This window comes from Myodes glareolus, chromosome 17 (genome assembly GCF_982192425.1).
Source record: "Myodes glareolus chromosome 17, mMyoGla1.1, whole genome shotgun sequence".
Taxonomy (NCBI): domain Eukaryota; kingdom Metazoa; phylum Chordata; class Mammalia; order Rodentia; family Cricetidae; genus Myodes; species Myodes glareolus.
The window spans coordinates 14,019,107-14,045,149 of NC_142042.1; the positions used below are offsets into that span (position 1 = coordinate 14,019,107).

Sequence of the window (26,043 nt, forward strand, 5' to 3'; positions counted from 1 at the left end):
CTCTCTGACATCTACCTTCTCCAGCAGCATTTCCTTCTAGCGCCTTTGTCATTCCCCCCTAAATCACCACATTCACATTAAATCTCAGCGTTCGGAAAACATCTGAGTTTCTGAGCATGTCTTACGCTGTGAAAAATTACCTCTTTTCTCCCTTCGTCCTCTTCTTCCTCTTCCTCCTCTTTTTTTTTTTTATGAGTGTTTTATAAGTGTTTTGCCTGCATGTGTGTTTGTGCACCGTGTGCGTAACTGGTGACTGTAGAGGCCAGAAGAGAGCATCAGGTCCCCTGGAACTGGAAGTGCAGGTGGTTGTGAGCTGCCATGTGGATGCTGAGAATCCAGCCAGGTTCCTCTTCCTCTGGAAGGAGTAGCCAGTACTCTTAACCACTGAGCCATCTCTCCAGTCCCTCTTTATTTTTGGTAGAAATACTTTGATTTACATAGGCCCCAACATAATTAGTATTACAAACACATTTCATGTCGTGAATGATTTTGGATTATCTAATACTTTATTTTTCACTTGCCATTTTATATTTTTATTCTGCTTGATGTTGAATTTAAAGAATGAATAGGAAAGAGCACAAGAACCTCATACACATACACGTATGTATGTGGCTCTTACTGTTACTACCATTTGCCTCAGTGTATCAGTTAATAATGTGTCCCCTTAAGCCTAAACTGTCCCAGGACCTTGTTTTATCCCGTGGACATTTTCTGGCTTGTGAACTGCACCTATCGTGTTCTTCCTAACTTCCCATCAGGCCTCCTGTAGAAAGCATTCATCCTCACTTATTGTGGTAATGCCAGAAGCCCAAGGTCAGATGCTGTAGGATAGGCCCATGTAACTCAGGTCTGATGTAGACAAAAGGCTGACATAGTGTCAGCAGTGTGGACGCTGGTCTTCTGGGACTGGTGTTGCAGCCTGCCATCCCTGCAGTGGAGAGCAGGGCCTTTACATGAGTATCTCATCTCCAGAAGGGAGTCCTGACCAGTTCCGGCTTACTGTGCAGACTGCCTTTGAGAAATTGTTTCGCTGCTGGCACTCAAACTCTTTAACCAGTTGTTTTCTCAATTCTTTAAAAATAATTAATGTGCACTTATAGAATTTTTCGTGTTAACTTTTTATGTACTTCCAATTCTAGTAAATTAAGAAGTACTTAGGGGCTGGGGAGTTGCTCAGCAGTTAAGAGTGTATAGTGCCCTTGCACAGGCCCTGAGTTCAGGTCCCAGTACCCACCTCAGGCATTCACAACAGTCCATAACACCAGCTCCAAGACATCCAGCCCTCCCGTGGATTCGGTGGTCACCTGCTGCCACGTTCACATGGCACGGACGCGTGCAGTGACACGTATACATACATCATTCTTAAAGTTAAAAGAACATTTTAGATATTTGGATATGTTAAATGTTTTAATTTGAAGTAGTTTTTAAGTCCAGTCTTTAAAATCTGCTTATAATCATCATCTTTAATCATTGGTAGTCATATTTTAATTTGTTGAAGCATAAATAAAAATGTCTTTTTTATAATTACTTTTTGAATAATGTATCAGAAAAGAAAACATTTAATATATGGAATGAGCAGGATATGGTGAAACACAACTCAATCCCCTTGGAAGGTGGTAGCAGAAGTATCAAGAATTCAGAGTCATTTTTGGATACATGGTGAGCTTTGGGCTCACCTTGGTTTCATGAGACCCCCTTTTTTTGTAACCTAAACATACACACTGAATTTCTTACATTGAAATGTTGCTTGCAAACTTCAGTGTATATTGTTGATGAGATACTGTTGATACTTTGATGGAGGAGGGTTATCTGTCTATTGTGTTATTTTCATTGGTCAATAAAGAGACTGCCTTGGCCCCTTGATAGGACAGAAAATTAGGTAGGCGGAGTAAACAGAACAAAATGCTGGGAAGAGGGCTATGAGCCAGACGCCATGGAGCCAGCCACCAGGTCAGACATGCTGAATCTTTTCCGGTAAGCCACCACACCGTGGTGCTACAGATTATTAGAAATGGGTTAATATCAAGATATGAGAGTTAGTCAGTAACTAACTCTCTTGAGATAATGGGCCAGGCAGTATTTAAATGAATACAATTTGTGTGTTGTTATTTCTGGGACTAAGCTAGCTGTGCGGGAGCTGGGCAGGATGAAAAGCAGGCCTGCCTGCAGCTCCTTTCTACAATACTTTTATGTCAGCTTGACATAGGGTAGGCTCATTGGGAACAACATTCCCATGATTGGTCTGCAGGCAAGTCTGTGGGGGTGTGGGTACATTTACTTGATTCATGATGATGTGTGCAGGCCTACCCCATTGTGGGCAGCACCACACCTGAGCAGGTGGTCCTAGGGTGTCTAAGAAAGCAAACTGAGCAAGTCAGAAGGAACAAGCCAGTAAGCAGCACTTTTCATCAGTTCCTGCACTGGCTTCCTTTGATGATGGACTGTCATGTGGACATGTCTGTGAAATAAACCCTTTCCTCCCTGAGATGTTTATGGTCGTGCTGTTTATATTACAGCAGTGGAAACCCTAATTAAGACAGCCAGGGTTCTCTAGAGGAACAGAATCAGCAGAATGAACACACGCATTTATATTATGCATATGCATGTATAATAAAAGTGAAGTGAATTGTGTAGAGGTGGCTCTTTGGTTAGGAGTGCTTGCTCCTCTTTAGAAAACCTGAGTTTGGTTCCCAGCACCCACATGGGGCAGGTCATATCACCTATAATTGTAGCTTTGTGAAACCCAACACCCTCTTATGGCTTCTGCACACATGTGCACAGAAACACATAGATACAGACCCATTCAGCCATATAAACTATCGAAGAGAGCAAGTGTTAGAATGTCTTATGTGATGCTGCTCAAGTAGTTCAGCAGTATCTGTCTAAACACTGGACTAACCCTGTAACTGCTGAGTCCACGAGTTCCAGCTTAGCCCTGAGGGCCTAGAGCAATTCATCTTCAGTCAGATTCGAAGCCTGAAGAATCCGGGTTCTGGCATCTGTAAAAGAAGGCAGCAGCTACAGTAGCTACAGGCAGTTACAGTAGTGGCAGTGGTACAGGCAACAGGATAAATGAACTAACGGGTGAGGTACAAAGGCAGAGAGGCAAATACAGCCTTCTCCCCATCCTCCTCCCGTCTGGGTGCCACCCATGGGTGCTGCCTACATCTAGTATGGATTTTCCCATTGCAGATAAGCTGGCCAAGAGAATCCCTTGGCCACTAGTTGATTCCAGTCTAGTCAAGTTGGCATCCATGATTTACCCCTGCATCTTCCTACCACCCTGTGTAAATGCACGCCACTATTCCTGTGTGTGGTAAATTAGTACCCACCGATTTCACTACCTGCCTTTACTTCAAACGTGTCTTCCAGCTCTGTAATTGTCGAAATTCTGGGACTCGATCCTGCTCCTGAGTGGCAGTGTTTTGGTGTTCTCAGATACTGTTTCCTTTACGTTGCGGTGAGGTAATGAGTATGTCCTCCTCTTTTAGGTACGCTTTGTAAAGAATATAACCACCTGGAACGAGATGAAGCCAGGGTTTTATCATGGACACATTTCTTATTTGGATTTTGCAAAGTAAGTAGCATCCAAACTGATGTACTAAAGAATGCTTTATATGTCATCAGCATAAAACCGAATAACTTCATTAAAGTGTTAGGATTTTGGTTTTAAAAAAAGAATATACTGACACACCTCTTTTAGACCTGTAATTTAAATATTCCTTCCAGTGCTTTACTGCCCTCTAGTGTTCATAAATTGACACTTCTCATGCTAATTAAGGAATTCATGTTCTGTTAAGTTAGGGGATATGGAACAGTTTCCCATATACAACGGGAGCCGACTGACTCCGGGAGCTCCCAGGTTCTAGCCTAGTCAGTGACCACGGCTCTCTAGGTCACTGACCGAGAAAACAAAGAAACTCTCACTCAGTTTTGGCACTGCAATGTGTTTTCCCTTGAGCTGCTGTAGGGGGAGACGTCTTAAAAATTAAGAATTTTATTTTATGTTTGAACGTGATTGTGTAAGTCAGGGTAATTTTCTCTTAATAGAAAAGCTCAAAAGACTATAGACTACAAACAATGCTCAAGCATTCCGTGGCCCCCTTGAGAACCTTTGCATCATTAAGGACTAATCAGAAAATTGGTTAAAAGGAATAGTCTAAATACAGCATCTGTTTGAGTGTTCTCAGTGGAACACGTGGTTCTGCTCCAGCAAACCTCACATCAAACGCTCCACTCGTAATACTCTGTTAACTTGAGGAGCATCAGGAAATGGCTGACTAACTTGAGGCATGTTCCTGTTTTTAAACTAGAGCTTGTGTCTTACAGGAATATGTTTATCAACTGTCAACTTTTAAGAGCCATTCTGTGTAAATTTTAAAATGAAAGGAGTATCTCACTCTCCTTTTTTAAGGCTGAGAAGGAAAAAGAACAGAAAGGTGTGTCCCTGGGTCAGATAATAGAAAATCTTAACTTCTTTGGAAATTATATAATTAAAGAATTGCCCAAATATTACATACATAAAGTGATATATTCCTGACTCCCCTCATAATTCCTAAGGTCCTTCAATAAAATTGTAACTTCAAGTAAATTCATACTTTTCTATAAATAATTCATGTTGCAATATTGAAAGCATTTTATAGGCAGCTTTAAAATAAACTAAAATTTTTCTCTGCAGAGGCACTGAACCAGTCTCATAAACTTTATTCATATGCATATTTCCCCTGAAGGCTGCATTATCCTTCTGCGAGTGTTTGTTACCCTTTCACCTAAATGATTTGTTTTTTCTCTACATGGCCTGGTTTCTAATACTGTAGATTTTCATTATTAAAATTACATATTGAGTGTTTTTGCTTTGGGCACAATCTTGTACATAGAGCAAAGCTCTGGTTTGCTGAGATACTTGAACTTGAAGTATATAAAGCTTTTTAAAGAATAGTCTTATTAAATATTGACAGCAACACTGGGTTTGAATATTTTCATATTGGCTTATGTTGTTGGAAAAAGTAATATATTGTGAAAATTTTAATAAGCTAACAACATTTTAAATAAATGCTAAACAGTTAGAGGGGATTGTTCTATGTGTCTTAATGGATACAGTCAAGACATTCTGTAGATGTGGTATCCTCAGCTGGGTAGTCACAGACTCTGTGGCTAAGGAGGGAAGAAGGAATCATCACTTGCCGATTTTAATACTTTATTCTTCAAAACACTGAGCTGGGAATGCTGGCAAATGCTGTAGTTTTAGTCACCTGGGAGCTGGTACAGGAGGATTATGTGTTTGAAGCCAGCCCAGACAACTTAGCAAGATCCCGTCTCACATCTTAAAATGAGAGTTTAGGAAAATAACCCTGTAGGTAAAATTGTGAGGACCCAGGTTTGACTCCCTAGAGCTTTGGAGAAACCAGGTTTGTAGCAGAAGTGCTCATATTGCAGGGGTGGGGAGGTGGGGAGGTGGGGAGGTGGGGGATGGGGGATGGGGGGTGGTCAGTGGAGTCCCTGGAAACCCAGCAGCCAGCTAGCCTGCTGGCAGCAGCAGGGAAACCCTGGCTCAAAGGAAGTGGAAAAGAGGATTGGCATCCGTGATTGTCCTCTGACAACCACCATGCATATGACACATGCACCCATGTTCACACACACAGCTCATTTTACAGAACAAACAAATGAATAATTCTTAATGTTTAAAAACAAACTTATTATGTGGTTCTATAGAAGAATGTCATCTAGTTATGGTGGGAGCCCTGGGTTCGTTCAGTCTCTGTTAATCAATACCATAACAAGGCACCATGGGAGTGGAGAGATGGTTTAAGCCAGTGGTTCTCAAACTTCCTAATGCTGCAACCCTTTAATACATTTCCTCATTGTGGTGACCCCTAACCATACAGTTATTTTTGTTGGTACTTAATAACTGTAATCTTGCCACAATTATGAATTGTAATATAAATATCTGTGTTTTCCAATGGTCTTAGGTAACTCCTGTGATAGGATCATTCAACCCCCCCAAAGGGGTCACAACCTACAGGTTGAGAACAACTGGTTAAGTAGTTCAGAGTACCGGCTACTCTTCCAGAGAACCTGGCTTTGGCTTCCAGCATCCATATGGTGGCTCGTGATCATCACTCCAGTTCCAAGGAATCTGGTGCACAGGCATGGTGCACAGATATCCATTCAGGCAAAATACCATACACATAAAATAATAAGGTCTCAAAATAGGATAAAGATGCAAAAACAGGCTCCTATGTTCTTGGCTAGAATCGTCCTCTGCTTGGTGGAGTTCCATAAGTTACTTGCTGTTAGAGGAATAATGGTCAATTCATGGTGGAAATGTGTTTAGTTTTTCAGTTTATTTACCAGATAATAAAAGATTGAAGCATAATTGAGTTCTCTGAGAACCCATGGAAAATGTCGGGAAATAGGTGAAAAAATCCTTTCTAGTGCGGACTGACTCGTAAGGAATGCACCTTCTATCTAAAGCCTCTCAAGTTGAGTCCTGGCTTTGCAATTTTTCTGCAGTGTTAGGATAGAAAAAATAAATGTTTCTTATTTAGCAGTTGATTTCTTGTTCTATTTTCCACCCTTTGCCTTAACCCCTTTTGATTTTTTAAGTTACTTCACCTAGTCCTACTTTTCCTGTAAGTGCTCAGTTGCTGTTTGTTTTCTTAATGAGGAACAGTTTTCTAATAGTTTAGATATGACAAATTAATGCCATTGACTTCATTATTTTCTATTTTAAAATTATATAGGTTGGACATTTTCAAAATGCCAGCGTGAATATCAAACTGCAAGTTGCAGTTCTTGACTAATGAGTTCATTGACATCCCCTGTCTTTCTAGAGAGAAGAGTTTGTTTCCTGAAAACTGTAAATACTCATAGCCATTCTATTTAAATGTATGTTGTTCATTTATCAGTAGCATTTATTGACTGGGAGTCATCCTAACAGATGAATGTCCTTGATGTCACAATGCCATCAATGAAACCAACAGATGCCAACAGGTCATTCACTTTTTTGGAACTAAACCAAGGCGATCTGCCACTAGTATGAACCACTTACGGCTAGGAGTCCCACATAAATATTTATGGCCAGACTTATGCAGACTTAATGGCTGGTGTAGTTGACATGTTCTTTGGGTTGCCACCCGGCTCCCAAATAAAAACACAGAGACTTATTCATTATGAGTGCTTGACCTTAGTGTAGCATGAAGGGGAGCCTGCTTGTTTGTGTTTTCTGTCCTGCCTGGTTCCCACAGTGGTTTAGCCCCAAAGAAAATCACACAGAGATCTCTATAAGTTATAATGCTGATTGGCCCATTAGGTCAGGCTACTTATTAGTTCTTATAACTTATCTTAACCCATTATTCTGATCTATTTTAGCCATGTGGCTCAGTACCTTTTTCAGTGGGGCAGATCACAACCTGCTGCTTCTGTGGTCTGGGCAGAAGTGGGAGGAATCAACTTCCTCCTTCCCAGAATTTTCCTGTTCTCATTGCATCATTTCCACATCCTGTCTGGTTTTCCTGCCTATACTTCCTGCCTGGCCAATCAGCGTTTATTTAAAACGTGATTGCCAGATTACAGACAATTCTCCCGTACCACCTTAGCTTAGGCTTGTCCCACTAGCTCTTTTAACTTCACCTGTTTCTATTCATCTACGTTTTGCCTTGGGGCCCTTTACCTTTATTTCATTCTGTATGTCTTACTTTCCTGCTTCCTCTGTGTCTGTCTGGCACTTGTCTCCCTTTCTTTCTCCTTGAGCCTAAATTCTTCCTTCTGCTTATTCTCCCTGCCCACAGGTCCCACCTATAACTCCTTCCTCACTATTGGTTCAGCTCTTTATTAGACCAGTCAGGTGCCTAAAGGAGGCAGGGTAAAACAGCAACACCTCTTTATATAATCAAACAAATGCAATATATTTTTACATAGTTAAACAAATATTCTGTAACACAAACAAATGTAACACATGTTTACATAGTTAAACAAATAATTCTGCAATATAAATAAATGCAACACACTTGCATAGTTAAACAAACATTCTGCAACAGGCTGGCAAGATTGCTCAGCGGGTAAAGGCATGTCACCAAGACTGATGACGTGAATTTGACCCCTGGGAACCACCCACATGATAAAGGAGAGAAGCTTCTTCTGCAAACTATTCTCTGGCCTAAACACACAGGCACAGGGCACATGCACACACACAACAACAATAGTAATGTTTTTTTTAGTTGGTGCTTAAATAAAGATGGAAACTATGTTACAGAAGTCTCAAAGTATAGTATTTCCCAAAGACTGTCACCGCTCTTCACAGTTTCTTCATCCCTCCTTTAGACTTTGACCAGTAGATTGGGTTCCTTACAAATGCCTGGCATATGTCCTTGCTCTTCAGACAGTTTTTGATTATTACCCAAGCTATGTGAATGTAGTTGTAAAGAAGTAATTCTAGTGTTTGTTCCTTTTTGCACCACATATGCTGGCATGGCGTAGATTTCTAAAGTATCAGTTAACAAGCCTGCTGGTGGGTAGCTAGATGTAGACATAAGCGTGCTCTGAAATACTCGTCTGCAGACACCTACCATGTGTACGCCTCTTTTCACCAGTCAGTCGTTGATTCTCCTTAAACAGGAGTAGGTTTTCTGTCCTTCCACCCAGGTCTTCCTAAGGAACAACCCGTGGAAAAAGTCTTCAACTACTGAACTTGATTCTCTCCCAGTATAGGTTATAAGGTTGGCAAAGTTAAACCAACAGACCTTGTTAGCTTTGTTTCTTACCCAACTGTGGAGTGTGGCCCAGGTGCCATTTTATCATGCCCATTTCTGTTCCGCTCCCCTGCTTCCAGCCCTTTATGCCTACATAGCCCTTCTGCAGTTACAAGTAAGGATTCATTTCTATTTTCAGAATGAGCCCACAGATTATCTCATTAAAATCGTGCTTCACACATAATCAGTGCCACTCAAAGTGTCCACAGACAGCTGAACGCTATGTGTGGCAAAGGTTTGTACAGTGTTGTACTCTGTTCAAGACTGGGGAGACAAGGGAAAGTGCAGACATTCTGAGAGGTTCTGGGAAGCACTGAGGGCCTGGCTCGCAGTGGGGGCAGCAGCCGATGGAAAATATGGTAGTTTCCCTGGTAACCCCCAGTCTAAGGGATGCTGTCGGTGCCATGCACTTTTCTCTCCTTGTAGCTTCTACCTTGTCCCTTTAAGCTGAAATGGTAAGTGAGCTTTACCAATGCCTTCCTGCTGAGTGCTCTCATACAGAGCAGTGTAAGTGGTTAGTGCCCGTAGTCTGTCTACCCTAATTAATACCTCGCACCTCTGCGCTTTCTGGGCCCTCAGCACTGGTGATGAAGGAAAGCAGCTGCAGCCTCTTTGTAGCCTCTACTGAGTCCTTTCATCAGGTGCTTGCTACGTTTGCAACATCGCATTTTCCTCTTTAAACCTTGCTGATTTACGGATCCTCAGAAGACTCATACAGCAGGGGATTAGTAAGACAAGCTCAGAGTTGATTTTACCTGAGCCTAGTAGCATGTGGGTACTGCAGGTGTCAGATGAAAGCAGATAGCTTTGTATGCAGTGGGTGTTGGGGACACGAGAGTGTGTCGCGTCTCCTCGTCATCATGTAACAGCCCCTCGCCTTTGAAAGATGACCCATTGCACTGCTCTCCCAAACCCTCCAGTGCTCCTCACACGTCTCCTAGAAATGGGTGATTAGACTCATCTACAGGGCCATGTGCTTGACTCCCCGAAGCCTGTGACCCCTCTGCTCCCATCTTCCTTCACTCTCCTTGATGCTGCAGCCTTCTTCCTGTGTCTCCAACATTGGCACTAGAACCTTCAAGACCTTCAGCTTCTGAGATTTCCTCTTCCAGAATGCTTTCCCCCACATATCTGGATGTGTCCCTTTTGTATGTAACATCAGTGGTGACATTGGTGGGACATGGTTTTGACCTGTGTGTCTGTCACCTGCCCTGGCATTCTTCATTTCCCTGAAGTCTCTGCACTTTACCATCTGAGCTCACTGATACATACTGTTCTCTGCCCCCCAGTAAAATGTTAGCTCTGGAAAAACAAGGTTTCCTCTTTCCTTTTCTTCTATCCTTCCCCACACACGTCTGTATCTGTACAATTTAGATTACTGTCTGGCATACATTTGGTATACACACACACACACACGAAAAAAATATGGAGAGAAGTATTGGAGGGAAAAAAAAAAGACGAGCATTGTAGATCAGGATGACTGGTGTGGGTTTTGAGGTGTGGTCAGGCATGCCTGTAACTGGAAGCTTCTGCCTTGAGTAGAATTGAAGAAAACAATAAATAAGGTGACACCTAAGCTGTAAAAGGACCAGCGTAAGATAACCAAGGAGGTGGGATGAGGTTGTCACCGTTGTTACTTTTGAGGTGCTAGGAGTGCGTCCTGGGACCCTGAACATGCTAGTCAAACTGCACCTCAAATCCCAGAAGCTTAGTTTTGATTTCAGCAATCAGTGAAGTTTATTTCAGATTTGAAAGAGCTGGTGAACTAGTGTGCTAGGAGAACCAGTTAAGAATTGGTATTTGAGGTAGACCAGTTAGACACAAGAACACCAACTAGAGCATTACTGTCAGTTGTTGGGAAAGAAGATGAGCTGGATACTGGAGAGGTCAGTTCCCCTCCCCCATTCCGCAGGGTAATGTGTCCCAAGGTGTGTATCTCATAGATTGTTTGTCTAGTTCTAGGTAGACTCTAAATGTAGTGTTGATGTTGCTATTTAAGCTAATCAGTGTGTTGCCCTGTGTGTCCTGCAGAGGTTATGAGGTAGAGCAGATGGAATACAGTTTTCTTAAGAAGGCTGGGGCAGGTACCCTGGTAATCTGGGGATAGTGCATATAGCTTCAGGCATAGGATACTTGTCATTTCCACAGGTGACATGGTAGAAACATCACCCTGATAGGCCTGTATAGATGAGGCCCAGCAAACGTTTGGCTGGCACTTGTGAGTTCTTAAGGCTACATGGGGTTGGCGTTGTCAAGGTGTGCCCAGTGATGAGCTGAGGCACATGTCCATGTCTGAGTGCCACATTGATCAGCTCTAAGGGTCACAATGGCCAGTTCGTGCCTCTAGGATCTGATCTCAGGACCTCACTGTGCAGTCCTCTAAACGCAGGCTGTGTGGCTGCTTAAACTCCTCAGAAAGCAGAGTCCTCATAGACAGGGCCTGCCCGATCCACACCTCCAGGGCCCCTCAGGACAGATTGCCTCCTTACTTCTTGAGGGCATAGGTGGGTATTCTCCATCGTTTCTTGAATTGTTTCTTGTTTACTTTGTGACATCCTAGATATGAAATATTCCACAGTTTTCACATACACAGTTTCATTTTAATTAATTCATTTTGTTACTTCCGTATACCATCAGTACTTCAGACTTCTGTATATAATTTCAGGGCATGCCTGAACTAATGAAAATGCTGACCTCATCACTGGAATTCTGCTGTTTCAGATTTGGAGTGAAGAAGAAGCCCATTTATATTAATGTCATCAGGGACCCTATCGAGAGGCTAGTTTCCTACTATTACTTTCTGAGGTTTGGCGATGATTACAGACCAGGATTAAGGAGACGGAAACAAGGAGACAAAAAGGTAATGTGCTTGCTGTTGCTCATAAGCATTCTCCTTGTTCAGGGTTGGCATTTTGCAGGGAGCTCAGGACTACAGAGAAGCAATGGTGAAGTGTAACATGGATAATTCTGTGACTGTCTCAACATACGTGCTGTTTTATTACAGCCCTGCTGTACTAGTTTCTGTTCTTGCTGCTGTATCAAAATTCATAGTTTATTTCAGTGCATGGTTTGAAGCTTGGTAGTGGAAGGGAGAGGCAGCTGTACTCAGCACACATGTGAGCACACACACATATTCAGTTATACGTTTCTGGAAATGCCTCCCACAAACAAAGTCCAACTTTTTCTCCAAGGTGACTCTAAGTTAAGTTGACAATAAATATTAACCATTATACTTACTGACAATTTTCTAGGGGATCATTGTTGATGAATCTATTTTTGTATATATTTTGTTTCTTTGTCTTAATGATGGTGTCTTAGGGTTTCTGTTGCTGTGAAGAGACACCATGACCATGACAAATCTTATAAAGAAAAACGTTTAATTGGAGCGACAGCTTACAGTTTCAGAGGTTCAATCCATTATCATATGATGGGGAGCATGGCGGTGTGCAGACGTGGTGCTGCAACTGTAAGCCACAGGAAGTCGACTGAGACACTGGGTGGTATCCCGAGCATAGAAAACCTCAACTCCTGTCTCCACAGCAACACATTTTCTCCAACAAAGCCACACCCTCCTAATTGTGCCACTCCCTATGAGATTTGGGGGGCCAGTTACATTCAGACTACCCTAGATGGCAGTCTACATTGCTTGTATCATCGTTCGTGAAGACTGTTCTGCTTGAAGCAAGTGTGGCTGTCTGTAGCATGTCCTCTGTGGTGTCATCAGAGTCAGGTTCTCAGAACCACGCTGATCTGTGCCTTTTTAGTGGAACACCTTTCTAGGCTCCACGCTCACATATCCCCAAGGTAAGGTAGGGCAGAGAGACGGCTTAGCCGTCACAACCTGAGCTCAGTTTCAAGGCCCCACATAGTAGAAGGACAGAACTGGTCTCTCACTGTGCACGGGTATACACACACACACGCACACACACACACACACACACACACCCTTCATATCACCACAGATAATAAATAAACCTAAATTTATTTACTTACCTAAGGCTTAGGAGACACAATCTAATATGATCTTATACCTATCTGCCTCTGTAGCTTCATTACCCCGTACGCCCAGCCCAGTGTTGAGCCACATTGAAAAGCACATGCCTGTGGAACTCATTATTGCTTCATACTTTTTGCACATGTGTTGTCCCTCATGCTTAGAGTGATTTTTCTTCTCTTTAAAAAGCTCTTTTTTTTCTTTTCTTTTTTTTTTTTTTACATTTAAGATTAAACTTTGTCATTACCTCTGCCATGGATTTGTCTCTGATGTTCCCAGACTGAATTAGTCACATTCTTTTCAAGGTTCCCAGGGCTGGAGAGATGGCTGAGTGGTTAAAAACACTTATGGAGGGCCCCAGTTTGGTTCCCAGAACCTATGCTGTGCAGTTTCCAACTGTCTGTAACTTCAACTTCAGGGGATCAGATGTGCACATGTGTGCAATGTGCATTTGTGGGTTGGTGCACACACCTGAGTGCGTAAGCACACACGTGTATACACACATCTTAAAGAAAATTAAGGACCCCAGAGAAGTTTTGTTTATGTAGCCATTTGTTAATATTTACCAATATAAGTAAGTGTCATAGTTTACGTGGAAAATTTTAGCTTATTTTTGCCGTTTATTTTGCGGGTCGGTGCACATGCCAGAGGACAGCTGTGGGAGTTGATCTCTCCTTTCACTGTATGGGTTTCGGGAATCAAACTTTGGTCCTCATAGGAACAAGCACTTTCACTGCTGAGCCATCTCACTAGCCAGAGAATGTCTTTAAATGGTCATTTTAGGAACCTGTCTCATGTTAACTGAGAATACTTTTGTTTAAATAATCATCTTTCCAAAAAAAAAAACAGAGAGTGACATCATTTTACATTTCAGAAAATCTTCCAATATCTAATTTAATAAAGACAGCCTGATTTTCATATTTTTAATTCAGTCCAATCAGTTGCACTTTTTTTTCCTTTGGATAAGGTCTATAAAGAGATCCAGCTATATGCAAATATGTATTTGGAAAAGAAAGTTTTAATAACCTTTCCCCCAAATTGAGGCTATTTTTAATATGACAGTGAATTTGACAAGTGGACGGTCCAAGTGTAGGATATGGACCCACAGTGAACTTTTCACAGTAAAAATCCCTTGATATGTTTGATGCTGTGTATGAAATTGGCCTTTTAGTCCGTAAGTTTCCAGACATCCTGCATTGTTTCATACAGTTACATTGAGCTCCCAAGGGTTAATGCATTTTCATCATACAGTATCAAAAATTCATATTTATTAACCCAGCTACAGACACTATCAGCAACACATTTCTAAAATACACATTTCTAAAATGTTATTTCTTACTTTGAAACTTAACTTTTACACAGGCTATTGTAGATTCCTCTGTGTGGAGATGGCCATTTATCCTGTGCACTTCCTGCAGATTAGAGGCTGTTTAAAGAGGTTGCTGCTGCTACTTAGTAGCATCTTCCAGACCTCAGATAGAGAACTAACTCACCCTGTCTCCAAGCATGACTGATGCCACCAAGACCTTCAGGCAAGGACACTCAGTTATTTCCTTTCAAGTGGCACAGTTGACTTGTTCTAAGGAAATATCACCAAGTACAGGAGTGCAGCCTTGTCAGACAAAAGAGCATGTCATTGCTGAGTAGAGCCATTCCTTGGGCCACCTTCCCCCACTGGGAAAAGGGAAGGGAAAGCAAGCTGTTTCCTTCTGAGCAAGTGACCCAAAAGTTGCCCACATTCCTTCTGCCTTCAGTCCATTAGCAAGCCCGTGATGGAATGGCCATGCTGACCCTGCAAGAGATGCTGACAGTTTGACCTATGGGGGATTTAGTTGGGGAGGTAACTTTAGTCTGTCTGAGTCCGATAGCAGATTTAAAGCTACTGCCTAAAAACAGATCTGAAGATCTTCTAAATTTTCTTTGCCTGAAAGACTAAAATACTTGAAGAACACAGGAACCAGGAGGTTGCTAATTAAAGAATTGAGTTAAAATAGCCATCCGGTATGATTATTCAGTTTTAATTCAGATAGTTTGCATGAAATCCCCAGAGTTATCTACATATAGTCCACATTGTATACATAGTAAATTATGTATGGACACTTTAATATTGCAGTCTCCTACCATGCTGCTTTCTTAGACTTAAGCCAATCTTTTTAATGTCTTTGAATTTCACACACACGATCATGTGCACACATTGACTAGTAGTGGAGATGTTGAGCTCATTTAGTAACTTACTTGTCCTCTGGCTTGCACCCTAGTCTGGTAGAAGCCTGAAGAAGCCTAGAGTCCTCTACTGAGCTATAGGGAGCATGCCATGTGCTGGGCCTGTTAGAAATAGGCATGAAATCAGAAACTTCCTGACCTGTTGCACTTAGTTCCTTGAGCCACAGTCTTCATAAAAATTGGGGTCTAATAGCGATAAGTGGAGAGATAACGTGTGCTTGCTGCCCACCCCGTTTGGTAAAGCCACTCTTTTAAAGGAAGCTTTGATCAGGAAATCTCAATCAGAAGGCCTTAGTCTCTGTCCTGTTGCTGTGACAAAATGCCCTGATGAAAGCGACGTAAGGGGAAAGGGTTTCCTTGACTCGCTGTTTTAGACCAGACCCATAAGCTCAGGGGAGTCAAGGTAACAGGGACTGGAAGCAGCTACTCAGTGTCTTTAGTCAGCTGCAGAGAATAATTAATGCACTCATACTTGTTTTCAGCTCACTTTGTCTATTTTCAGTAAGTAATGTTTTCCCCTTTATGTTTCCTCCTTGTACCTGTTCCCCTCCCTTTCAGTACAGTCAGCAAGTCTTCTTACCTCAGTTATGCAGCAGAGAGAATCCCTTATAAGTATAGCTACAGGCCAACCTAATTTAAATACCTTTAATCCCAACACGGGAGGCAGAAGCTGGAAGATCTCTGTGAACTCAAGGTAGCCTGATCTACACAGTGAGATCCTGTCAAAAAAAAAATTCTTACTCTCTTTCTTAGTTAGGGTCTCTGTTGCTGTGAAGAGACACCATGACCATGGCAGCTCTTATAAAGGAAAATATTTAATTGGGGCTCACTTAGAGTTTCAGACATTTAGTTTGTTATTGTCATGGTAGAAAGCATGACAGCATACAGGCAGACATAGTGCTGGAGAAGGATCTGAGAGTTCTACATCCTAATCAGCAGGCAGCAGGAAGTGAACTGGCTTGTGCTTCTGAGACCACAAAGCCCACCTCCACAGTGACACACTTCCTCCAACATGGTCACACCTCTCCAACAAAGCCATATGTCCTAATAGTGCCCTATGGGCCAAGCATTCAAGCCACATGAGTATGGAGGCCATATCTATTCAAACCAACATATTCCGTTCCTTGGCCCTCATGGGCTTGTAGCCATGACATAATGCAAAATGTATTTAGTCCACTTTCAAAAATCTCCATAGTCTATAATAGTCTCAGACTTATTTAAAAGTTCAAAGTCTCTAGTGAGACTCATGCACTATCTTAACTATAATCCCGTATAAAATCAAAATCAAAGCAGATCACATATTTCCAACATACAATGGCACAGGATGTACATTACCATTCCAAAATGGAGGAAAGGGAGGATAGTGAGGGCTAAATTCTGGACCACAAAACAAGACAGAAAACTCCAGACTCTGTATCTCCATATCTCATGTCAAAATGCTCTTCAGATCTCAACTCCTTTCAGTTTTGTTAACTGCAGCACACTTCTTGGGCTGGGTGGACTTCCCTGTTAGCAACTCTCCTCAGCAGGTGTCCCATGGCTCTGGCATCTTCAACATCTTGGGTTCCCCAAGGGAATCCAGGCTTCAACTTCACAGCTTCACACAGTGGTGTTTGTAGGCCTTCCTGAAGGGACATCCCCGACACATGCCTGGCCTCCGCAGCTTTTCTTAGTCCTGGAAGATGACTCCATTACCCCTTTTCTTCTGCCTTCAGCTCTAAAGCCAGAAACATGGCCCCCTTGTTCAGTTACATCTTTTCCAGCTTTTTGTTTTTGATGATTTTCTTCACAGCCTGAACTTGGCAGTTTTAGACCTAACCTCACTCTGTAGACCAGGCTGGCCTCAAAAATCTAGCCTCTGCCTTCCCGGTGCTGTGATTAAAGGTGCATGCCACAACACCTGGCTCTAAACTTTTTAAATTCCTTTTCATAAATTGGAAATTTAGCAGGGTAGGATCTTGCCCTGAGGTTACCACTCCCTTTATTCCATTTTTTAAATCTGTTTATCTCCTTGAACACAGACTTATCGCCATTCCACTTTCTGGTGCCCCTTTCTCCTCAAATTGTACACTTTGTACTTTTCCTTGCTCAGGTTGCTCGCTTTTGCACGAGAGTGAACACTAGTAACCACACAACAGAGTCAGTAACAGGCTGTTTTGAGATTTCCTCTGGCAACACAATTAATCCAAAACTCTTCAGTTTAGCCTGAGGCAGACTTTTTCAGAAAAAGTCAAAAAGCAGCCACATTCTTCACAACAATCTCCAGGCCACACTTTAATATTCTCTGAAGCCTCTTGACTCCGCCCCCAGCAGTTCATGTCACTCTTAGCACCAATTGTCCCCACAGCTCTCACTGATAGCAGCACTTGAAGCATTCAGCTACTTTTGCAATCCAAACTCCCAGTCCACATTCCTCCAGACAAAAGTATGGCCAGGCCTATCACAGCAACACCCCAGTCCCTGGTTGGTACTTCTGTCTTAGTTAGGATTTCTGTTGCTGGGAAGAGACACCAGGACCACGGCAGCTCTTATAAAGGAAAGCATTTATTTGAAGCTGACTTACAGTTTCAGAGGTTTAGTCCATTATAGTCCACACCCTCACACAGTCTAGGGAAATGCCTGAGTAATGTAGTGGCCAAGGTCAAGGTTTTCCACTTGACAAATTGCACACACATAAAGAAAATTCAGGGAAGTGCTGGAGGGCTCTCTCTCCTGTGACCTTGCCTCTCATGCTCGCTGTGCTTGGTCTTTAGTACTTCTGCTGCCCCAGTCTCCTAGTCTCGCACTTCGAATGATTTAATTAAGAAAAAAATCCCTCACAGGTGTACTCAACCCTTTGAGTTTTAGTTAATCCCAGGGGTAGTCAAGCTGACAACTAAGAACAGCCACCACATCGGATAACCTGAGTCCGATCCCCAGGACCCACATGGTAGGAGAGAACCAACTCTTGCAAGTCTTTATTGTTTCTCACACTGACTCAGCGCCGACAGTTCGTGTAGCCCGTACATTGTGCTCTCAAATGCACTTGCACACGGCATGGCCTTTTCAAGCTCCCTCCATAGTTTAGGGCATGAGTGTAATGTAAAAACTACATGAAGCTTGTTATGGAGATAAAGGTGAGTGTTTATACAGACACCATGGCGCGTGCTCGCCTGCACTCTCAGAGACGTAGACATACAGAGATTAAAGATCTGTCTTTTAACTTGAGACTTGGGTTTTTGGCTGACCGTGCTCTTTTTCTCTTTGCTACAGACCTTCGATGAATGTGTGGCTGAGGGCGGCTCAGACTGCGCTCCAGAGAAGCTCTGGCTTCAGATCCCATTCTTCTGTGGCCACAGCTCAGAGTGCTGGTAGGAAAATAAGCTTAGTTAAGGTGCTCATCTCCATATCTGTGTAACCCACATCTCACGGGCAGGAATGTGGTAGTCTACACATAAATTTAGGTTTGTTTTTCCTTAACTGTTCTTAAAAGATTCATTGTGTATACATCCTCACAGTGTGTTTTATCAAATGCAGTTATTATTTTGGCTTTGGCCTTCTGTTTTGCTGTATTCCAGCAGAGTCCTTAAAGGTAAGAGATCATTCCATAAACCTTATTTTATCCTAATAGAACTTTCTGCTTCTAGTAGATCAAGTAAAGCTAGTTAGTGGGCAGAGTATTTACCTAGTTTTATTGTTAAAGTTATTTTGAGTTCAAGAGTATCTAACAATATTCTTATAAAGTAGAGTTCTATTTAGTCTGCTAGTGAACATGAAGTACAAAAGATTTTACTAATAAAAACTTTCCCCAGAATGTTTTTTTTAAATAATTGTACATATTTATTTATTCTAGTCAGTCTTTTGTTTTGAGTTGCTGAGGATCAGATTTGGGGCTTTGCACAGGCTGGGCATGTACTGGGTCACTGGCTGCCTACCCAGCTCCTCAGGTGGCCTCAGTTTAGATTCTCCTGCCTCAGGTTCTGTGGTGCGGGGGAATATAGAAGTGCACTACCATAACTGGTTGTTCAGTCATTTTGATAGAAAATGAAGAAACAAAAAGTCCATTCAAAATTAGTATTTTTTACACTATACTGGGAAATTCAAAGGATTTCTTAATTATTTGAGCCTCAGAAATTGACATAAAGTTCAAGGTCCTGCTTGTAGACCAAAGTGTCATTGTTGAAGATGAATCAGAAGCATTGGAAAGGTGTCTGTTCAGGTTTTAGACATTTCCTCTGGAAAGGAACCCAACCTATGGCCTAAATTTGACTGAGCACTTGTTCTTTGTGAATAAAGCTTAATTAGAGCGCAGTCACTAATGCTGGTGCGTTTACTGTTTGCTGAGACAGCAGAATTGAGTAATTGTGATTTAAACCATATAACCTGCAAAGTGTAGAGTATTTACTTTCTACCTGTCACAGAAAAAGTTTGCCAGCCTTGCTTTTGAATAATAAAAAGTATTGCTTAGTTGAGTTTTGATTAGAGAGGATAGTTCATATATTTTATACACAATGAAATATATTGGGGAGATCTTAGAAATTAACTAATCTACTTCCTCATCCTCTCCTTGGGTTTTTTAGAGACAGAATCTCTTGTAGTACAGGCTGGCCTTGACCTCTTCACCCCCCTGTCTTCCCTTCCAAGTGCAAGGATGACAGATAATACTACACCCAGTTTCTTGGTCTGTGGTTTTGACTTTCTTCAAATAGTTGAGAAAACAAAAAGTGAAGCCATCGCCGCAGGTCACATTGGCACTTTAGAAGCAGAGCTAGAGCAAGGCAGGAAGAACGTTAGTGCTAATTAGATCCCAGAAGTGTAGTCTGCTTAGGATGAAGCCTGTCGACGCATTAGCTGACACTGTAAACAAAGAGATTTTTGTAGAGCTGTTTCTTACTTATTTTCTCTTTCTGGTATTTCAGAAAATACTAAAGTTTATGGGAAAAAAAGAAACAGAATTTACAAATTCAGATAAACACTAAATACAAATCACTTCGCCTTTACCATAGGGGCTTTCGGAATAAACAGAGTTTTAGAGTAGTTTAAAGCATGAATGCACACTAAGTCAGAAAAGAGAATATATAACACAAACGTGAATGTTTAAAATTGTCCTTAAAATGTGTTCATATTCAGAACCCTGTAGTAGAGTCTAAGTAACTACACGGGAGCGGGAGCTGGATGTGGAAGGAAGTTGGAAACTGGTACCTCCCTAAGATGTTGTTGTAATGTCTGCTGTAGCTGTGGCTACTTGTTCACCTCCTTCCTCCATAACTCGGAGGATCAGAAGCATGAGAACACTTAACCATTTCACAACCCAGTGTTTGGTTCTTTTTCTGTGGTTTCAGGAATGTGGGAAGCAGATGGGCTATGGATCAAGCTAAGTATAACCTAATTAATGAGTACTTCCTGGTGGGAGTGACTGAAGAGCTGGAAGACTTCGTCATGTTACTCGAGGCCGCTTTGCCCCGGTTTTTCCGGGGTGCTACAGACCTCTATCGTACAGGTATGTGCACAATAGGTTTCTTTCTAAAGCAGGTCCTAACTTGTTTGTTTGTTTACAAGTTGATTCTATAATAAATTAGACTAGTGTTCTAGAATGGGGTCCGATGGGAATACTGAACACATGAACAGTCACCGTGCTGTGCCTACTTCAGTGTATCTAAAAGTGCTTCCCGGCCTTTGTGAGTCAGTCCCGTACTCATGGCTTTCTTTTAGTAATTTAATAGCATGCCATCACTCAAAGTCTTCCTAGAGCTTACATCTGCCCTCAGTTCCATGATGGAAGAATTGAGTTTGGTGATGCATGTTTTATCATAGTTTTTAAATAAACAAAGGCCAGCAAGATGACTCAACAAAATGAAAGCTCTTGCTGCGTGAGGCTAATGATCTAAGTTAGACGCCCAGGTCAGCAGAAGCCGAGTCCAGGACCTGAGCCTCAGAACACTGTGAGTGGCAGCCTCCACTCACCCGGGGTTGATCCTCAGAACACTGTGAGTGGCAGCCTCCACTCACCAAGCATTGATCCTCAGAACACTGTGAGTGGCAGCCCCCACTCACCCATGGTTGATCCTCAGAACACTGTGAGTGGCAGCCCCCACTCACCGAGCGTTGAGCCTGTGTTTTCTGTGGCCATTCCTTGCGTCTTTTAAGTCTTTACCCTCTACCAGAATGAGCCTTGGCTGATGTTGAGTTTCTGGGTTTTACTGGGTTTTATTAATATCAGAAGGCAGCGTGTTACTTGCCCTTCAGTGTGTCATGGCAACATAAGCCACTTTTCAAGTAAAGAGTCTTTGTCTGCGTGTATTCTATAAGAATTATTTACTTTTCTTATTTTCCATTGTAAGTAGGAAAGAAATCCCACCTGAGGAAAACCACAGAGAAGAAACTGCCCACCAAACAAACCATCGCAAAGCTGCAGCAGTCTGACATCTGGAAGATGGAAAACGAGTTCTATGAGTTTGCCCTGGAGCAGTTCCAGTTCATCAGAGCCCACGCTGTCCGTGAGAAAGATGGGGACCTCTACATCCTGACACAGAACTTTTTCTATGAAAAGATTTACCCGAAGTCGAACTGAGTACAAGTGTGGCCAAAGCAGTCTTGAACCTGAACTGGGCTCCGTCGTCACATTGTCCTCAGCTCCCCACCTGCTTTGCTGTTAACGTGTCCGAGCCCGTTCCCGTTGGGCTGAGATAGGAAACAGACATGAATGTCAACTAACTAGATGCTGGATGGGATGTCAGTGTTCTAAGGAGTTTTTAAGTGTAAGGCATTGATATATTTTTGTTATTTTGTTTTTATTTCCGTGATAATTATAATCTCCTCCCGGTGAGGGAGACCTCACATCACCTAAAATACACCCATGCAAGTTGAATCAGGAGGCTGAATACCATTTCAGAAGAGGTTCTATGATTCTCTTGCTTTGATAAAGCCTTTTTTCACCTCTCTTTGGATGAAGATGAATCTGTTTGCCACTTCACCTTCTAGAGGTTTGTGTTGCACACCTCTGCTGGATAGTGCTAATAACTTTGCCATTATCTGATTTGTTTCTGTGAATTGGGTCTCACAAAGTTTATTGGAGTGTTTGATCATGGTTTCTCAGAACTATTTCTGCTATAGTTGGGTTTTCCCATATTTATGTAGGCTTTATATTTTGGATGATCATTAGTGTTAAAGAAATCATCTTAAAACCGTGAATAACACTGTAAAAAAAGACAAAATGCTAAAGCAGTATTCCTGATTCCTGTCTCCCCAGTATCTAATATTGGGGTGCAATTTCTAAGAATGTTGGCATTATCTGAAGCTTTCTTAAGGATTTCCACACATTACTATCAAAAAGTGAGTTTAGTATTTGTTTCGCTATGAATTGTCTGTAACCCAGTACACTGAAGTGTCGGTGATCCCATATGGTATGCGATCCGTCGGTGAGCTGTGATACGGTAGGATTTTCCTACTTCTGGACTTTTACCTGTAGACTATTTTTACTACGGTGCTTTATAATGTGTTTTAAAGCATTGCATTTACAAAAGAAAAAAGGAAAATGCTGTAAATATTGCATATTTTATGTATTTGGACCAAAAAGTTACAAGTAAGTAGACAGAAGTGGTTTTGCACCAATTTTATTATGTCGAGTAAAGTCATCAGACCTACTATTCTTGTATTTCTCATTTAACTTTACTGTTACGATGTCACTGAAATGAACTAACGTAGCCTTCCAGTTTTGATAGAGAACATTACTCACCCCGAGGCATAGCGCTAATGAAAGAGCACTAGACAGCCTAACCATCTCATCACTGGCTCCCGCGCTGTCTTCTAGCTGTGTGATGTTAGGCAGTCACTTAGCCTCTCTCTGCCTTCAGTTTCCTTATCTTGAAATCAGGATACTACTGGCTGCTGTGTCTACCTCACAGGGCTGTTGTGAGGACTAGGCTGGCAAGGTGAGAGCACTTTGGAACTGTCAAGTGGTGTTTAAATGGAACTATCACTAGCATATAGTTTCATACTATCCATTCTTTTAACAATGGAAGGGAAAATCCACTCTTAAGCTTTATGAGAAAAAAAAAAACCTTTATCTTGGTATGTTTGTGTTTGATAAATATCCTCTCCATGTTTTATCTTCTGTGCTTCAGCAACTACTGAAATGTGAAACACTTGTGAACTCTAGCGACTCAGGATCTTTCTTAGCTGACGAGGAGCACCAAACTCTTCCTCAAACTTGAAAGACGTCCCTGTTTTGATTTGACCTTGTCTTTTAAAAATGGTGACCGTTTTACACCTATGGTCTCTAAAGTGTGCTTTGTAGAGTTTAATTTTTCATATTAATTCTTCACCTTCTCCCTCTGCAGATTCAGAATTCAGAGTCCTCTCAGCCAGACTTTTCTAAAGGGCAGTACCTACTTGTATGTTTAAACTTTCCTGCACAGCACCTCATCAAACAAAGCTTTTTCAGTAGAAGGCTTTAAAGGTTATCTATTGTTTAATAAGAGGGGCAAAAAGCACTGCATCAGAAAACACTTCTAAAGACGAAAGGAGTGACAGTGTCACCCTGCCCACCAACACGAAAATGTTTAGAGAACATAGCTGCGCTTTTTCCTTTCCTCCCTACCTCTGCTTTCCTCCTTACCCCTCCTTTCCTCCTTACCCCTCCTTTCCTCCCTACCCCTCCTTTCCAGCAAAAGTTTCCAGGTAGCTGCTAAAAACAAAGGTTTTTTTTTTTTATTTTGTTTTTTCTTTTCTTTTCTTTCTTTCTCCTTTCTTTCTTTCTTTTTCTCTTTTTCCCCCAAAGCTAAAGAACCACTTCCAGGTATACATTTGGCTGTTGAGTAAATCTGAGGTTATTTAGGTAATTAGGGTAACACTTAGTTTAGCTGGGGCATTGTAACCTGTCCTCGTAAAAGACTAGAGGAAATCAGGCATCTGTCGCTGCCTCTCAGCTCTCAGTATTGTAGGGAAACTTCACAGACAATATAGAGACCGATGACCATGGTTGTAGCCCAGTTAAACCTTAGTTTACAAAACAGACAACATCCTGAGTGTGGACCATGAGCTGCAGGCCCCTGTGCTGTGAGGAGTCATCACGGGGAAGTCGTGTCTGTGTCTGACCCAGTTTCCCAGTGGGTTTCTGTACCACCCAGAGCTCCCAGATTCCGACCCAAGAACTGTGTTCTGCCTCAGTCACACCTGTGGGTCCTTCCATTTTATGTCCATCGCTTCCAGATGACCACTTTTTCCTAATTTACTCTTTTTGGAGTGAATGGGTTCAGAGTGTCCTTTCCAAGGACTGAGAAAAGGTGGATTTGCTTCTGTTTGATTCATTTTAGTCCTAGGAGTCTGAGTCCCTAGAGTATATAACTTTATAATCAAATAGATAGAACTTCTGAATCAATGTGTATTTTTTAAACATGGCAAATGTGCTTTTCCTTTTTTTAGCCTTTGTGTTTTTTCAATAATTTGACCATAGGGAGATTGTTTTTATATGATAGTAAAACAAATTAACAAATTTGAATTTTGAAGATAATGTATATGTGTACATGTATCTATATATCTATGTTTATTTCTTATGAGACAAGAGGTAGCTTTGTGTTCGACTTGTACCAGCTGTTTTCTTATTGCTGTGAAATGGCAAGTGTTGATAATCATTGTGTTTTAAAATGTAGTGGGAGGATATATTTTGTTTTTACCGGCTTTATTCTGTAAAGTGTCCCTTAAATATATCTGATAGCAACACTTGAAGTCCTGCATGGAAGCTGCTTTTGTGTTCCCAATACAGTCCTATGGTCTCTAACATCCTGCTGCTTCTGAACTCCTGATGACTGGATTCAAATTTTCAAACCCACAAAGCTAAACATTACAGACTTTTTAAATGCTGAGCTTTACTTTCTATTCTGAAAATTCAGCTAATGCCTATAATTTGAACTCTATTGATCTTCCTCATTATATGTCCTGTTGGAAATTCGTAAAATTGTTAGCTCCATCAGGGAATTTATCAGAGTATTTTGATGTTGTATTTGCATAGTTAGATACAAAATAGTTTGTAGATGACAATTCTCTCTTTTTTAATAAAAGGAAGTTTTCTAAAAATCTGAAAGCACTAGAGAGCTTAACTGAAGCCCAGTTCACTAATATATAGCTGGTGTTTTAATTTATGTTGAAATTGTGCTCAGAGACCGTCTGTGTAAGTTACCTTGCCAGCTTTTCCAGCCATCGTTCTCAGACATTGCTGTGGTCCCAAGAGCCTTTATTATAGGACTCTCTGGTACCCAAGCCGTCTGTGAGACTTGATTTAAGAGGTCCACATGCTTCTGCGTCATTGTTTTAGTGCAGGTGCTGCTAAGTCTTTGCATCCGTGCTCTGCAGGCAGAGTTGCTGTCTACGAGGCACACTGCTCTCGGACAGTCTCCTGAGAGGAGAGCCTCCGGGTCCCAGATGTACTCCTGCCTTGGCTCCTCGGGAATCTCCTGGAGCAGGGGTTTGAGGAACTGGGTGTCATTTGGTCCGATTCATACTTTAAGGTTATATGCCGTGGCGACCTTTGCAGTACTGTCTATGAAGTAGACCCTGGTGGTTCCGATCTGTTAGAAATGAATGCTTATGTGACACTCGTGTAAATGTGTGTGAGCACCTGTAAATCAGTGTTGATTGCATTTTAACTTTAGTCAATCAGCGCCTACCCACCCCCAATTTTTGGGGAAATGTCCCTCCTCTCTCCTCTGCTCCCATCCCTTACTCTCCTCACCCTGCCCTCCCGGCCCACCACTATCACTTAGCTAGACTTTCCAACTTGAAACCATTTTGTCATATCTCTGGGAGAGATAACCCCCTTTCCCTCGGCATCCTTGCGGCTCTCTGCTATTGAAGTGTCTCAGCCCCTACCTGGAGCAAAAGCTATCAAATCAGCACTGTGGGGAGGGAGTGTGGCTTGGTGCCCTGCTGCTGCATTGATGGTGCGCGACAGTTTCCAGCGTGACCTGGTGTTCAGTGTCACCTGAGATCTCAGATATTGTCACCAGGAAGTCCTGCATCACCACCACTCTGCAATGCTTTCCCAGCCTAATTCTTGATAGGTTTTTATGTGTTTGCCTTCGCATTTATTAGTCGTTGGTG

General features: G+C 42.0%; 1 protein-coding gene across 2 annotated transcripts in view; it reads left to right on the forward strand.

Annotated features, from left to right (window-relative positions):
• The window catches only part of Hs2st1 (heparan sulfate 2-O-sulfotransferase 1), a 133,787-nt gene extending 109,115 nt beyond the window's left edge, over positions 1-24,672 (forward strand). The window contains exons 3-7 of one of the 2 annotated variants that reach the window (XM_087897483.1): positions 3,492-3,577; positions 11,472-11,610; positions 18,220-18,317; positions 20,289-20,446; positions 21,288-24,672. In XM_087897483.1, coding sequence (XP_087753609.1) covers positions 3,492-3,577; positions 11,472-11,610; positions 18,220-18,317; positions 20,289-20,446; positions 21,288-21,517 — 711 coding nt within the window. In that variant the 3' untranslated portion in view covers positions 21,518-24,672. The remainder of the gene's footprint in view (positions 1-3,491; positions 3,578-11,471; positions 11,611-18,219; positions 18,318-20,288; positions 20,447-21,287) is intronic. The other variant, XM_087897484.1, reaches the window with a different exon arrangement.
• The last annotated feature ends 1,371 nt before the right edge of the window (positions 24,673-26,043 follow it).